At 45.8% G+C, this 16,733-nt stretch overlaps 1 protein-coding gene across 1 annotated transcript; it reads left to right on the top strand.

Annotated features, from left to right (window-relative positions):
• Window positions 1-11,117: 11,117 nt before the first annotated feature.
• Window positions 11,118-14,451, top strand: LOC117852712 (monosaccharide-sensing protein 2). The gene is made up of 2 exons (XM_034734922.2): window positions 11,118-13,507; window positions 13,638-14,451. Exons 1-2 carry the CDS (start codon window positions 11,912-11,914, stop codon window positions 14,286-14,288), a joined length of 2,247 nt encoding a protein of 748 aa, XP_034590813.1. The 5' UTR covers window positions 11,118-11,911; the 3' UTR covers window positions 14,289-14,451.
• Window positions 14,452-16,733: the final 2,282 nt, after the last annotated feature.

Raw genomic sequence — 16,733 nt, 5'->3', positions numbered from 1 at the left:
CAGTCACAGGCTCACAGGACAAAGACGATGATGGATCGGATCGGATGGGCTCATGGGCACGGGGAGGGGGAGCTATCGGGCGAGGCTAATCGTGGGAATGGGAATCATACACAAAACCGGCAGCGTCCGTGTTCGTGCGTGATGGCCCAGCACAGCCACAACCATTTGACTAGCTCCTACTAACACATCCGGAGGAGGAACAGAACAGCCGCTTCAAGCCCGTCCAATACATCTCCAGCGCCATCGCCCCACACAACTGATGTTAGGTGATGGGTGCCCATCTCTTGCAGATATATCTCGGCAGCTACATGCCTGCCCACCTCTGGCCTTCTCCTTGGCTGTACTGCTCATCGATCACTTGCTCGATCCGATGCAGCTCTGCTTCTGCTAGACATTGCTGGCCGTACGTCGATGGCGCGAGGTGAGGTGCTACTCGCACTGCTATGCCTCGTGGCGGCCTCCGCGCTGGCCACCAGCGCCGGCGCGCGAGGAAGATGGTCGGCGTGTACGAGCTCAAGAAGGGGGATTTCTCCGTCAAGGTCACTGATAACCGCCAGAGTCATGTCGGTTGTCTTCCCCGACTCCAAAGGTGGTACCTTGGAGTGTTCTTTATTCCTGTGATGTGCCCCGGCCCGTTGTTGCGATCTTTCGTTCCCTTCTCGTGCCAAGCTTGATTTTCATGCGTGTTTTGCTCTGCAGGGAATTTGGCTGATGTCGTCGTCCTTGGCAAAGATACCATCCGCTCAATCTGTCGTAAGATCACCAAAACCACTCTGAATCCCATCCCTCTTCAGCATTATGCCTGCATTTTCCATCTGTTGAGCAAACAATTTTTGTGTGAGAACAATGCATGACACAACTTTTTTGTGATATATGGCCATAGTTGAACTACTAATAATACTCTACATGTCCAACAAGTACACTTTCAACTTTTAACAAAGTGTTTTTTTTACTCGGCAGGCATGGCCTGATGCCCTCTGCGAGTTTCAAGAACTCAACTAGTACCATCTGTTTAAGACAATCAACTTGCACATTATGCTTTCCTTTTCAGTTTTCACGCATCCCACTTGGTAAGTATTCGTTTAAGACATCAAGATGATACCCTGTTCTGCTTGTCTAGTCTCAGCTTGTTTCAGCTTGTTTCAGCTTATTCTCTCTCACATACCACTATTGAATCAGCCGAAATCAGCCGAAATAAGCCCAAAAAAAACGATCAGACACCAACGAAATTTTGAGAAACGCATATCTACAGTAGGCAAGCTTTTAAGTTGGCAGAAAATGACATCTTCTTGTATTAATTATTTCTTCTGTCTCGTACTCATTTCAAGTTATTTTTCTGCAACTTCACTCTGTTTGACCGGAACGACGATGCCTACTACTTCGGGCTGATAAGGGGGCGCATCGTGCACAGAGTTGCTCCGGGCCGCTTCGTCCTCGACGGAAAAGTCTACGTACCACATCCACATGTACAGAAACGACGGCAACAACACAATGGGCCTTAGCCCAGCATCTTCGGTAATCGGTATGAGCTTGCAAACCGCATCATGCGACCTACAATTTAGATAGAGCTAGTTTGGCTGCAAAGAGGCACCTGCCAAGAAGACTCAAGTTGTTGATGTGATTATGCCACGATATATCAATATATATTCAGGTGGGGATTCAAATCCCCACAGGTGACAGTTCAAAAAAAAATGTCATATTTCCGCACCGCGCCCATTGCGCCAATTCTCAATAGCTTAACCACATCTAATATTTGTCGTTCCTCCCACGTCGACCAAAATGCTGCATTGGGTGGTGGGGGCTCCTATGTAGCTTGTGGTAGCTAGTTAAGCTTCATGGCTTTAAAAGCCCATTAAACCCAAATTAGATGCTTAAACCAGCATTTCAATCGAACAGATCCAACATTTCCTAAAAGTTAGACCAACATATGAAAACAGTAGATTCGACATTTCCTAAAACATAGCTCAACATTTTGTTAAAAAAATACACCATTCAACATTTTTTATATCATACTTCAACAACTTGTAAGATTAGATTCAACAATTTTTAAAATAGGCATCAACATTTGGAAAAAAAAAATCATTTCTTAGGTCTGTGTATCGACAGGACTATAGGAGTTTGGGCTAGGATGGTACTGTAGATTGGTAGGACAGCAGCACACAGGCGGCTTTTCCTCACGAAGTGAATGCTCCAGCTGATGCTTCTGATCCCCTGCACGTTCAGCAGCAGGCGGCGTCCGGATTAGTTACGGTGAGCCCTCTAAGACTATCTTCAACAATGGCACCCCAAATACAAGACATATTCCACGTTTGGGTAGCGCTACAGGTAAAGGGTTCAATACTCATTTTTGGTCTTGTCCAACAATAAGACCCAAATAAGAACCCTTTCTGCAAATAGGTCTTCAGGAGAGAGGATACTCAGATTTAGGTAGTGTCTCTCCTGACACCCAAAATGGATTGTTGGAGACCGATACAGTACTGTCGGAGACCCATTTTAAGTTTGGGTGCCCTTATGGATCACCTATTGGAGACAGTCTAAAGAATGCAATTCTAGCACACAGTCTCACATTTTAGTATCTTAAGTTTGACTAATTAAATAAAAAATTATCAATATTTATAATATCAAATAAGATTAATTACGAAATGTATTTTTATAATAAATTGATTTAGAGCCATATATATATTATTAATTAAAAATTTACATGATTTTTTTTAGACGGCGGGAGTACTTCATTCAATTGCTCCGTCACAGGAGACAGGACATAGTGAGACAGTGGAGGGTCCTCCGCGCTAAAAACCGAGTAGTAATAAATGGAGCAGCGTACTCCGTACTACTGTGTACTGCTGTAACAATTTAACTGTGTGTGGTGTGGTGGCACCAACTTTTCGCCCATCTCCTGCATCCTTGAGCACCCAGAACGAAAGGCCCCCTCACCACGTGGCTGTAGTCACGCCACGCCAACTGCAAATCTGCAATGCAATGACACCCCAATCGCGATACACATCGCACCTCTAGCAGCGCATCTTCTTTGATTGTCCTCTTTTTCATACTCTTGTTGACGGTGCTATCATATTCTTGAAAACCTTCCATGCTGTGTCCATCTAAGCATTCTTCTTTCTCTGCATTTATCCCTTAACAGTCACTTGCTTTGAGGTTCCATTTTCCATGTGGATACCCATGGCTGAATCCAGTTTGAGATTATTACATACCTTCTGTTCTAGCTGTTTCTGTTATTTTTTTCTTTCTATCCATACATTATCACTTTGCTCCCCAATATTATTGGTTCCTGTGCTCTTTCAATAGTTTCCTTGGAACTTTGAGCTTTGCAAGATGCCAAGGAGAACAGGAAATGCTACTTCGACCAAATCAATTGAATTGGTCAAACAAGACCAATTGGAGTTAGATGATCCTGACGAGGTAGATGGAAGAGGAAGAAGTTGAGTATGAAGAAATTGAGGAGGAGGTTGAGTATGAAGAGGTAGAGGATGATAATGATGATGATGATGAGGAGGAGGAGGACAAGGAGGATGAAAAAATTGAAGGTGTGCGTGAAGTTGATGCTAATCATGAAAGTAAAATGGTGGATGATGATCCGAAGGATGAGAATAAAAAAGAGAAGCATGCTCTCTTCCTCATGGAGCTGAAGTTTATGTTGGGGGGCTCTCCTCTGATGTATCTTCTGAAGATCTCAAACGACTGTTTGAATCTGTTGGAGAAGTTGTGGAAGTGAGTACTGCCTACTTTCTCTGGTTTAGTTTTTGCATTTCTTTTCTTTTGCAATTCAGAGTCCCTTTTTTTTCTGTAGGTGCGAATGCGAGGAAAGGGGGATAACAAGACATATGCTTTTATTAATTTCAGAACTAAAGTGATGGCTCCTCTTTTTCATACTCTTGTTGACGGTGCTATCATATTCTTGAAAACCTTTCATGCTGTGTCCATCCGAGCATTCTTCTATCTCTGCATTTATCCCTTAACAGTCACTTGCTTTGAGGTTCCATTTTCCATGTGGATACCCATGGCTGAATCCAGTTTGAGATTATTACATACCTTCTGTTCTAGCTGTTTCTGTTATTTTTTTCTTTCTATCCATACATTATCACTTTGCTCCCCAATATTATTGGTTCCTGTGCTCTTTCAATAGTTTCCTTGGAACTTTGAGCTTTGCAAGATGCCAAGGAGAACAGGAAATGCTACTTCGACCAAATCAATTGAATTGGTCAAACAAGACCAATTGGAGTTAGATGATCCTGACGAGGTAGATGGAAGAGGAAGAAGTTGAGTATGAAGAAATTGAGGAGGAGGTTGAGTATGAAGAGGTAGAGGATGATAATGATGATGATGATGATGAGGAGGAGGACGAGGAGGATGAAAAAATTGAAGGTGTGCGTGAAGTTGATGCTAATCATGAAAGTAAAATGGTGGATGATGATCCGAAGGATGAGAATAAAAAAGAGAAGCATGCTCTCTTCCTCATGGAGCTGAAGTTTATGTTGGGGGGCTCTCCTCTGATGTATCTTCTGAAGATCTCAAACGACTGTTTGAATCTGTTGGAGAAGTTGTGGAAGTGAGTACTGCCTACTTTCTCTGGTTTAGTTTTTGCATTTCTTTTCTTTTGCAATTCAGAGTCCCTTTTTTTTTTCTGTAGGTGCGAATGCGAGGAAAAGGGGGATAACAAGACATATGCTTTTATTAATTTCAGAACTAAAGTGATGGCTCCTCTTTTTCATACTCTTGTTGACGGTGCTATCATATTCTTGAAAACCTTTCATGCTGTGTCCATCCGAGCATTCTTCTATCTCTGCATTTATCCCTTAACAGTCACTTGCTTTGAGGTTCCATTTTCCATGTGGATACCCATGGCTGAATCCAGTTTGAGATTATTACATACCTTCTGTTCTAGCTGTTTCTGTTATTTTTTTCTTTCTATCCATACATTATCACTTTGCTCCCCAATATTATTGGTTCCTGTGCTCTTTCCAAGTTTCCTTGGAACTTTGAGCTTTGGAAGATGCCAAGGAGAACAGGAAATGCTGCTTCGACCAAATCAATTGAATTGGTCAAACAAGACCAATTGGAGTTTGATGATCCTGACGAGGTAGATGGAAGAGGAAGAAGTTGAGTACGAAGAAATTGAGGAGGAGGTTGAGTATGAAGAGGTAGAGGATGATAATGATGATGATGATGAGGAGGAGGAGGATGAGGAGGATGAAAAAATTGAAGGTGTGCGTGAAGTTGATGCTAATCATGACAGTAAAATGGTGAATGATGATCCGAAGGATGAGAATGAAAAAGAGAAGCATGCTCTCTTCCTCATGGAGCTGAAGTTTATGTTGGGGGGCTCTCCTCTGATGTATCTTCTGAAGATCTCAAACGACTGTTTGAATCTGTTGGAGAAGTTGTGAAAGTGAGTACTGCCTACTTTCTCTGGTTTAGTTTTTGCATTTCTTTTCTTTTGCAATTCAGAGTCCCTTTTTTTTTTCTGTAGGTGCGAATGCGAGGAAAGGGGGATAACAAGACATATGCTTTTATTAATTTCAGAACTAAAGTGATGGCTCCTCTTTTTCATACTCTTGTTGACGGTGCTATCATATTCTTGAAAACCTTTCATGCTGTGTCCATCCGAGCATTCTTCTATCTCTGCATTTATCCCTTAACAGTCACTTGCTTTGAGGTTCCATTTTCCATGTGGATACCCATGGCTGAATCCAGTTTGAGATTATTACATACCTTCTGTTCTAGCTGTTTCTGTTATTTTTTTCTTTCTATCCATACATTATCACTTTGCTCCCCAATATTATTGGTTCCTGTGCTCTTTCCAAGTTTCCTTGGAACTTTGAGCTTTGGAAGATGCCAAGGAGAACAGGAAATGCTGCTTCGACCAAATCAATTGAATTGGTCAAACAAGACCAATTGGAGTTTGATGATCCTGACGAGGTAGATGGAAGAGGAAGAAGTTGAGTACGAAGAAATTGAGGAGGAGGTTGAGTATGAAGAGGTAGAGGATGATAATGATGATGATGATGAGGAGGAGGAGGACGAGGAGGATGAAAAAATTGAAGGTGTGCGTGAAGTTGATGCTAATCATGAAAGTAAAATGGTGGATGATGATCCGAAGGATGAGAATAAAAAAGAGAAGCATGCTCTCTTCCTCATGGAGCTGAAGTTTATGTTGGGGGGCTCTCCTCTGATGTATCTTCTGAAGATCTCAAACGACTGTTTGAATCTGTTGGAGAAGTTGTGGAAGTGAGTACTGCCTACTTTCTCTGGTTTAGTTTTTGCATTTCTTTTCTTTTGCAATTCAGAGTCCCTTTTTTTCTGCAGGTGCGAATGCGAGGAAAGGGGGATAACAAGACATATGCTTTTATTAATTTCAGAACTAAAGAGATGGCTTTAAAGGCCATCCGAAAGTTGAGCAATAAAGATCTAAAGGTTTGTTTACACAATTTCACTTGAACTCAAGAGTTGATCTTCATGTTATTCCATGCCAGTGATTTATTGCGTTTATTTATATTATTTTTTTACAGAAAAAAGATGGATACATGTGATAAAATAAGTATTTGATAGCACAAACTTTCCAGGATTGAAGAAGGAAACTTATTTACTAATCAAGTTGCTCTAGTGCTTTGAAGTAAATTTTATATGCTATTCACCCCCCCTCTAGCCATTTAGATCCTATCACAGTTCTTAACAAAGCACTGATAGCAGCTTCCATTTATGTGTTCTTCAACTTCACTCCTTTTTCCTCCTTCTGATCAACCTCAGCAACCTTGTCAATCTCCTTCTCTTGTTCAAGCTCAGTAGACTCCTCAATATGGAAGATAATGTAACGTAACTCTAATTTTGAATCTAAATTACTCACATTTACCAACCGTATAAATAGTGTGACATTCCACAACCAGAACGCCAGGTTGAAAGACGTGATTCTTTTTTTTTGTCAAAAATTTCTCATTTAATGCATGGCGATAAGCTAGCTCGATCTTATGGTGGGGTCAACCCTAGTCCAAGCCTCTAACTAGATTAGGATTGATATTGAATGTACGTATTTCCTTTCATGTTTGGACTTGGTCATGCACGAGAGCGTTTTCATTCCTATGTCGTCCTTTCTTTGTGTGAAATTAGTTGCGACTATTCAAATCAAATTCAGATTTTTAATTGAAAATATTCCTGCAGCGATGCTGTGTCGTGACTCGTGAGCTGCTAGATCTAGGGTGAGGAACTGAATTGTCGGATTGCAATTTATGTCCCTCCTCCTACTAGGCCTGTGTATCGACAGGACTACAGGAGTTTGGGTTAGGATGGTACTGTAGATTGGTAGGACAGCAGCACACAGGCGGCTTTTCCTCACGAAGTGAATGCTCAAGCTGATGCTTCTGATCCCCTGCACGTTCAGCAGCAGGCAGCGTCCGGATTAGTATTACGGTTGAGCCCTCTAAGACTATCTTCAACAATGCCACCCCAAATACAAGACATATTCCACGTTTGAGTAGCGCTACAGGTAAAGGGTTCAATACTCATTTTTGGTCTTGTCCAACAATAAGACCCAAATAAGAACCCTTTCTGCAAATAGGTCTTCAGGAGAGAGGATACTCAGATTTAGGTAGTGTCTCTCCTGACACCCAAAATGGATTGTTGGAGACCGATACAGTACTGTCGGAGACCCATTTTGAGTTTGGGTGCCCTTATGGATCACCTATTGGAGACAGTCTAAAGAATGCAATTCTAGCACACAGTCTCACATTTTAGTATCTTAAGTTTGACTAATTAAATAAAAAATTATCAATATTTATAATATCAAATAAGATTAATTACGAAATGTATTTTTATAATAAATTGATTTAGAGCCATATATATATTATTAATTAAAAATTTACATGATTTTTTTTAGATGGCGGGAGTACTTCATTCAATTGCTCCGTCACAGGAGACAGGACATAGTGAGACAGTGGAGGGTCCTCCGCGCTAAAAACCGAGTAGTAATAAATGGAGCAGCGTACTCCGTACTACTGTGTACTGCTGTAACAATTTAACTGTGTGTGGTGTGGTGGCACCAACTTTTCGCCCATCTCCTGCATCCTTGAGCACCCAGAACGAAAGGCCCCCTCACCACGTGGCTGTAGTCACGCCACGCCAACTGCAAATCTGCAATGCAATGACACCCCAATCGCGATACACATCGCACCTCTAGCAGCGCATCTTCTTTGATTGTCCTCTTTTTCATACTCTTGTTGACGGTGCTATCATATTCTTGAAAACCTTCCATGCTGTGTCCATCTGAGCATTCTTCTTTCTCTGCATTTATCCCTTAACAGTCACTTGCTTTGAGGTTCCATTTTCCATGTGGATACCCATGGCTGAATCCAGTTTGAGATTATTACATACCTTCTGTTCTAGCTGTTTCTGTTATTTTTTTCTTTCTATCCATACATTATCACTTTGCTCCCCAATATTATTGGTTCCTGTGCTCTTTCCAAAGTTTCCTTGGAACTTTGAGCTTTGGAAGATGCCAAGGAGAACAGGAAATGCTGCTTCGACCAAATCAATTGAATTGGTCAAACAAGACCAATTGGAGTTTGATGATCCTGACGAGGTAGATGGAAGAGGAAGAAGTTGAGTACGAAGAAATTGAGGAGGAGGTTGAGTATGAAGAGGTAGAGGATGATAATGATGATGATGATGAGGAGGAGGAGGACGAGGAGGATGAAAAAATTGAAGGTGTGCGTGAAGTTGATGCTAATCATGACAGTAAAATGGTGGATGATGATCCGAAGGATGAGAATGAAAAAGAGAAGCATGCTCTCTTCCTCATGGAGCTGAAGTTTATGTTGGGGGGCTCTCCTCTGATGTATCTTCTAAAGATCTCAAACGACTGTTTGAATCTGTTGGAGAAGTTGTGGAAGTGAGTAGTGCCTACTTTCTCTGGTTTAGTTTTTGCATTTCTTTTCTTCTGCAATTCAGAGTCCCTTTTTTTCTGCAGGTGCGAATGCGAGGAAAGGGGGATAACAAGACATATGCTTTTATTAATTTCAGAACTAAAGAGATGGCTTTAAAGGCCATCCGAAAGTTGAGCAATAAAGATCTAAAGGTTTGTTTACACAATTTCACTTGAACTCAAGAGTTGATCTTCATGTTATTCCATGCCAGTGATTTATTGCGTTTATTTATATTATTTTTTTACAGAAAAAAGATGGGTACATGTGATAAAATAAGTATTTGATAGCACAAACTTTCCAGGATTGAAGAAGGAAACTTATTTACTAATCAAGTTGCTCTAGTGCTTTGAAGTAAATTTTATATGCTATTCACCCCCCTCTAGCCATTTAGATCCTATCACAGTTCTTAACAAAGCACTGATAGCAGCTTCCATTTATGTGTTCTTCAACTTCACTCCTTTTTCCTCCTTCTGATCAACCTCAGCAACCTTGTCAATCTCCTTCTCTTGTTCAAGCTCAGTAGACTCCTCAATATGGAAGATAATGTAACGTAACTCTAATTTTGAATCTAAATTACTCACATTTACCAACCGTATAAATAGTGTGACATTCCACAACCAGAACGCCAGGTTGAAAGACGTGATTCTTTTTTTTTGTCCAAAATTTCTCATTAATGCATGGCGATAAGCTAGCTCGATCTTATGGTGGGGTCAACCCTAGTCCAAGCCTCTAACTAGATTAGGATTGATATTGAATGTATGTATTTCCTTTCATGTTTGGACTTGGTCATGCACGAGAGCGTTTTCATTCCTATGTCGTCCTTTCTTTGTGTGAAATTAGTTGCGACTATTCAAATCAAATTCAGATTTTTAATTGAAAATATGCCTGCAGCGATGCTGTGTCGTGGCTCGTGAGCTGCTAGATCTAGGGTGAGGAACTGAATTGTCGGATTGCAATTTATGTCCCTCCTCCTACTAGGCCTGTGTATCGACAGGACTACAGGAGTTTGGGCTAGGATGGTACTGTAGATTGGTAGGACAGCAGCACACAGGCGGCTTTTCCTCACGAAGTGAATGCTCAAGCTGATGCTTCTGATCCCCTACACGTTCAGCAGCAGGCAGCGTCCGGATTAGTATTACGGTTGAGCCCTCTAAGACTATCTTCAACAATGGCACCCCAAATACAAGACATATTCCACGTTTGAGTAGCGCTACAGGTAAAGGGTTCAATACTCATTTTTGGTCTTGTCCAACAATAAGACCCAAATAAGAACCCTTTCTGCAAATAGGTCTTCAGGAGAGAGGATACTCAGATTTAGGTAGTGTCTCTCCTGACACCCAAAATGGATTGTTGGAGACCGATACAGTACTGTCGGAGACCCATTTTGAGTTTGGGTGCCCTTATGGATCACCTATTGGAGACAGTCTAAAGAATGCAATTCTAGCCCACAGTGTCACGTCTTAGTATCTTAAGTTTGACTAATTTTATATAAATAAAAAATTATCAATATTTATAATATCAAATAAGATTAATTACGGAATGTATTTTTATAATAAATTGATTTAGAGCCATATATATATATTATTAATTAAAAATTTACATGATTTTTTTTCTAGACGGCGGGAGTACTTCATTCAATTGCTCCGCCACAGGAGACAGGACATAGTGAGACAGTGGAGGGTCCTCCGCGCTAAAAACCGAGTAGTAATAAATGGAGCAACGTACTCCGTACTACTGTGTACTGCTGTAACAGTGTAACTGTGTGTGGTGTGGTGGCACCAGCTTTTCGCCCATCTCCTGCATCCTTGAGCACCCAGAACGAAAGGCCCCCTCACCACGTGGCTGTAGTCACGCCAGGCCAACTAATGGCTAGTTAACCAGGAGTTCTCCGTGACCCCTTTAGTACCGGTTGGGAGCTCCAACCGGTATTAAAGGTCACTCACTAATAACGATTATTGACCCGGTACTAAAGACCCCCTTTAGTACCGAACAAGTAATACCGGTTGCACAACTGGTACTAACCGGTACTGAAGGCGCTTTCCCCAGCGGTGGGCTAAGCACCCGCCGATCGGCACGCTGAACGGTAGAAGACGGATGAGATGATGATGGTGCTCTCGAAGATGAGTAGGCCGCCCTCCGTGGACCTTTGCGTTGCGCGTTTGACGAGTGCAAGTGAGTCGAGGGATGGCCCCTACAGGTGGTCCTCCGTCGCGCGACGAGCAATCCGGCGAGACGGAGAGATGATGATGGTGTAGATTGATGTTGACTAGTCGACGTCTACTTCGGTGATACGGTGATTTGATTACGTTAGGACGTGAGGTCACATATTCGATTTTATAAATGTAGAATGACGCTCCTTGCCTCCTTGGCATGCACGCGAAGAGCTCGATTCGGCTCGGTATCGGCAAGTCCCACCGGTCCACGATCCGCGTGCGGATTGACAAAAAATCTGGAGAAGGTCGAAGGATTGCTTCCTCCTTAGGTAGAGATTATAGACTGGAGTTTATTCGTGAAGAATAAAAAAAAAGGAAAGCAAGTATGCTTTGAGATTTTGTGGACGAGTTAAAAGAAAGGTAAGGCCGCATGTCTGCTAACTATATCATTCATCAAGGAGGCAAGGAAATAGATGGAGATTAACTAATACAACTAATTTGGGTGGCGCCCTGCGCGTGTCGCTTCACTTGCGCCACACAATCTACGGCCCTGCCGGTTCTGCCACGTTGGCAGGAAGCCGGGAGTCACGTCCGAACTCAATACGACGACGGGGAGAGGCAGAGACCAACCTGAGCGCAAAGCGCGGAGGGAACGGACGGGGTCGTATCCTGATGGAGCAAGAATTTCGGATCGTAGCCTCCTCTAACTGCTCCGATCGAATCCGTTTTTCACTTCATTTTGTTAACCACATCATATCTTCTTTACCTGGCTAGCTCTTTCGTCCCAACCAGCCAACCAATCTATTCTTTCAGAGGTCGCCGCCGGCCATGCAGGGCGCGGTGCTGGTGGCCATCGCGGCCGCCATCGGCAACATGCTCCAGGGTTGGGACAACGCCACCATCGCCGGCGCCGTCCTCTACATCAAGCGCGAGTTCCACCTGGAGACGCAGCCCGCCCTCGAGGGCCTCGTCGTCGCCACCTCCCTCATCGGCGCCACCATCATCACCACCTTCTCCGGCCCCGTCTCCGACAACGTCGGCCGCCGCCCCATGCTCATCGCCTCCTCGCTTCTATACTTCGCCGGCGGCCTCATCATGATGTGGTCCCCAAACGTGGTGGTCCTCCTCCTGGCGCGCCTGGTCGACGGCTTCGGCGTCGGCCTGGCCGTGACGCTGGTCCCCGTCTACATCTCCGAGACGGCGCCGCCGGAGATCCGCGGCCTGCTCAACACGCTGCCGCAGTTCACGGGCTCCTTCGGCATGTTCTTCTCCTACTGCATGATCTTCTACATGACGCTGGCGCCCAGCCCCAGCTGGCGCTTCATGCTCGGCGTCCTCTCCCTGCCCTCCCTCGCCTACCTCGCCCTCACCGTCCTCTACCTTCCGGAGTCGCCGCGCTGGCTCGTCACCAAGGGCCGCATGAAGGAGGCCAGGGCCATCCTCCAGATGCTTCGCGGCCGCGAGGACGTCTCCGGCGAGATGGCGCTCCTCGTCGAGGGCCTCGGCAGCGGCGGCGACACCGTCATCGAGGAGTACGTGCTCGGCCCGGCCGCGTCGGCGGCGGACACGGCGGAGAACGAGACCACCGGCGGCGGGGAGCAGCAGCAGCAGGTGACCCTGTACGGCCCCGAGCAGGGCCTATCGTGGGTGGCGCAGCAGGTGCAGCAGGGCAGCGTGCTCGGCAGCGCCGTCGAGCTCGCGTCGCGCCAGGGCAGCATGTACGAGCAGCTCAAGGACCCCGTCGTCACGCTGCTCGGGAGCGTCCACGAGAAGATGCCCGACGCCGGCGCCGGCCCCGGCAGCAGCGCGCGCGGCAGCACGCTCTTCCCCAACCTCGGCAGCATGCTCAGCGTGGCGGAGCGCCCCGGTGACTGGGACGAGGAGAACGTGCCGCCCAACGACGACCTCGACGAGGAGGAGGAGGAGGAGTACCTCTCCGACGAGGAGGCAGGCGGTGGTAGTTCTGGAGCCCTGCAGGCGCCGCTGCTGTCGAGGCAGAGCACCGACGTGGAGACGGGCAGGAAGCAGGACGGAATGCAGCGGTACAGCAGCATGACGGGCGGCGGGGAGACGGCGAGCACCATGGGCATCGGCGGCGGGTGGCAGCTGGCGTGGAAGTGGACGGAGAAGGTGGGGCCCGACGGCGTGAAGCGCGGCGCCGTGAAGAGGATGTATCTGCACGAGGACGGCGGCGGCGGCGAGTCGGGACCCGGCGAGTACGTGCACGCGGCGGCGCTGGTGAGCCGGTCGATGCTCTACACCAAGGACGTGATGATCGGGCAGAGCCCCACCCCTGCCTTCGAGAACCCGCCGGAGACGGTGGCCAGCAAGGCGGCCGCGGCGGGGCCTCGGTGGCGCGAGCTCCTCGCGCCGGGCGTGCGGCGAGCGCTCTTCTGCGGAGTCATGATCCAGATCTTGCAGCAGGTAATTGTTCTGTTCTGTTTTGTTTCATCATCATCACAAACTAATGATGAACGTTTCGTTTCGTTTTGGACGTACGACGACGCAATGCAATGCCATGCCATGCAACGCAACCAACAATGGAATGGAATAGTTCTCGGGCATCAATGGTGTGCTGTACTACACGCCCCAGATCCTTGACCAGGCCGGCGTGAGCGTCCTCCTGGCGAGCCTGGGCCTGAGCGCCGACTCCACCTCCATCCTCATCAGCGGCCTTACGACGCTGCTGATGCTCCCCAGCATCGGCCTGGCCATGCGCCTCATGGACGTGTCCGGGCGCCGGAGCCTGCTGCTCTCCACCATCCCGGTGCTGATCGCGTCGCTGCTGGTGCTCATCGTCGCCAACGTGCTGCCCATGGCCACCACCCTGCACGCCGCGCTCTCCACGGGCAGCGTCATCGTCTACTTCTGCTGCTTCGTCATGGGGTTCGGCCCCATCCCCAACATCCTCTGCGCCGAGATCTTCCCCACGCGCGTCAGGGGGCTCTGCATCGCCATCTGCTCGCTCACCTTCTGGCTCGGCGACATCGCCGTCACCTACTCGCTCCCCGTCATGCTCAGCTCCGTCGGCCTCGCGGGGGTCTTCGGCTTCTACGCCGTCGTCTGCTGCCTCGCCCTCATCTTCGTCTACATCAAGGTGCCCGAGACCAAGGGATTCCCGCTCGAGGTCATCATCGAGTTCTTCAACATCGGAGCCAAGGCGCTGCCGGGGGCAGACCAGGACCACCAGCAGCAGCAGCATTAGGAGGCCTAGCTACCTGCTGCCTCGATCGTCTCATCAAGTCATGATGCATTCGATTGATTCAACCAATATATGATCTGCTGCACAGCTCGATGAATAAGTCAAATTTTGTATAATTTTATTTTTATTCGTAGGAAATTAAAGCGCAACTTCTCTTCTTGTCAAATTTTGGAGCTCAAAGCCAATTATATTAGTTCCTCTTTTTTTTTTTTTGCCCCCGAGGCGTGTTCGCTAGAAACCGATGGTTATTAATGTTCTTATATGATTGGCAAAATACGTGTTTTGGTTCCTAAACTTTGCTTGAAGGGTCGAGTCCGTCCTTCATGTTTTAAATCGATCAAGTCCCTCGACTTTTATTTTTAGATGAAACACATCTTTGTAGTGGCATACTCCATACCGGCAGGAGACTGATGCGAAAATACCTTTTTACCCTTGGGTCCTCCGCTCCATTTCTGCTGCCACTCACTCAAGACTTTAGGTGCTCACATTCACACTATACGTATAGGTTACGATTTGTGGACAAAGGTGAGGAGAAACAGAGTGCTCGATATACGGACCTCCTATTTCTCCGCCTTCCTACTCGTTCTGGATTTAGAAGAGGTGTTAGAGGATTTTTAAATTTTGGAGGATTTTGTGCTAAAAAAGGCATGAGCTCATGCTGTTTGACCTCCCGTGTCATTCCCAGATCTGCAGGAGACATTGACGGATTTCTCAGTTCCAAAAATAAAAATACGTCCTAAAGGGTGATCTATAGCTCAACATATTTTGGCTCCTCTTGTCATCCTGGGTGAGTTGTCAGAATTATGGCCCATTCCATCAAAAAGAAGTATGGCTCCTTTTGTTTAATTTGGTAGGTGCTGTGCTGCTGAGAGGAAGAAATGAAAGCAAAATTTACTTCCTTATTAGCTTTTTGACTAACATAACACTTGTTCCATCCTCTTGCTTCTTAGTACCTACGCACCGGATAAGGAGTAGTCGTACTTCATCTTTTCATGGATGCTACGTATGCCATAGAGCTTTGGTGATCAACCCCATCATCGAACGATATTTGTGCAAAAGATGTGCGAAAAGAATAAGGACACTCTACTTCTAGATCTTTGTTTTTTTCTTCTTTTGGCCGTACTATTAGGGGGACGAAAGCAGGTAGTAGCTTCGATGTAGCGTGTCTGTGGGTAGGTGTGATGCGCAATTGTAAAATCTAGCAGCACTAGATAGTTCATTCGAAGCCCAAGGAATCGAAGAGGAAGTGCCAAAACTCAAGGATGTTTGGATTGGAGTTTTTCTTTCTTTCCTTTTGTTTTTGCCCAAGAACAAGTATCGGCCACTTAAAATAGGGCATTAGACACTATCCGCTGAATTTATAGTGGCAACAGCGCAATGTTCAAGTATGATCCACCCCCCTAGCCCCGTCCACTGGAACCAAAGGAAGAAGATGAGGAGATGAGAGGAAAAGGACGAAGAAAAATAGGAAGAGGTGACGATAGAGGAGGAGGAGGAAAGCCCCGCCCTAATTTTGAATCTTGCCTCTGCCACTGACCATAATCTTTGGTGCTCAAAGGTTGGCATCACCGGGACTTAAGGTGTTGGAGGCGTGCTTGAAGATGGTTCGCACAGAACACTAATTGGAAACTCATCACCAGGGCTATAAAAATGAGGTTTTGAAGATTTGCGACGGCTTTACACAAGATTGACAGAAATGTCATCTATATAGTGCCAAATAAATGCATGATTAAAAAAACTGACTTTGGACGATAAAGGATAAAGCGAATTATAACTTGAAATTGAGAGAGTATTCCCAAAAATGACATAGAGAGATTTTGTTTGCCAGCTCCGTCTATTGGTTCACTGAGTCACCTTACCTACCACGCTCTCAAGACCTTTTTTAGCCGTGGCGAAAGAGAAAAAAATATGTATCAATAATTATCTTAGGTTATAAATTTGTAATTACAAATGGTGTAGATTTGCACATCAGCCAAATATCCAAGAAATATTCCATATCTAGGGAAAAGAAAACGAAGCACCACATCGTTTTTCCTATGACCGTGTTGCTGCCTTACATCCGCTACTAGAAAACGGGACGGATCTAGTGAACTGAGCGTAACTCACCTGTAGTGTTCTTATGGCGAAACACATCCAACTGTTGATTCACCTCTAATTCAAAAACAAATGGTTCGGATAGCCCATGCAGTCACATGCGCACGTAAAGTATCCATATTCCGCTCACGGCTGCTGCACTCCGACGCCATGCGCACCGACCGGCGAGCTGCGGGCGGCCGGTTGGATGCGCAGCTTCGCTTGGATCTCAACATGAAGTTTTGAACAGACCCTAGTTAGTAGTTACATACACGCATCAGAAGCATGTGCCGATCGAACATTAGCACGAAACTGAGAGTTGAGATCTGGAAATGGAGCCATATAACCTCCATGTTAATCAACTTTTCTTAACCC

This window comes from Setaria viridis, chromosome 4 (assembly GCF_005286985.2).
Source record: "Setaria viridis chromosome 4, Setaria_viridis_v4.0, whole genome shotgun sequence".
Lineage (NCBI taxonomy): Eukaryota > Viridiplantae > Streptophyta > Magnoliopsida > Poales > Poaceae > Setaria > Setaria viridis.
The sequence above is the reverse complement of the archived record's forward strand: the minus strand, read 5'-3'. Positions and strand labels throughout refer to the sequence as shown.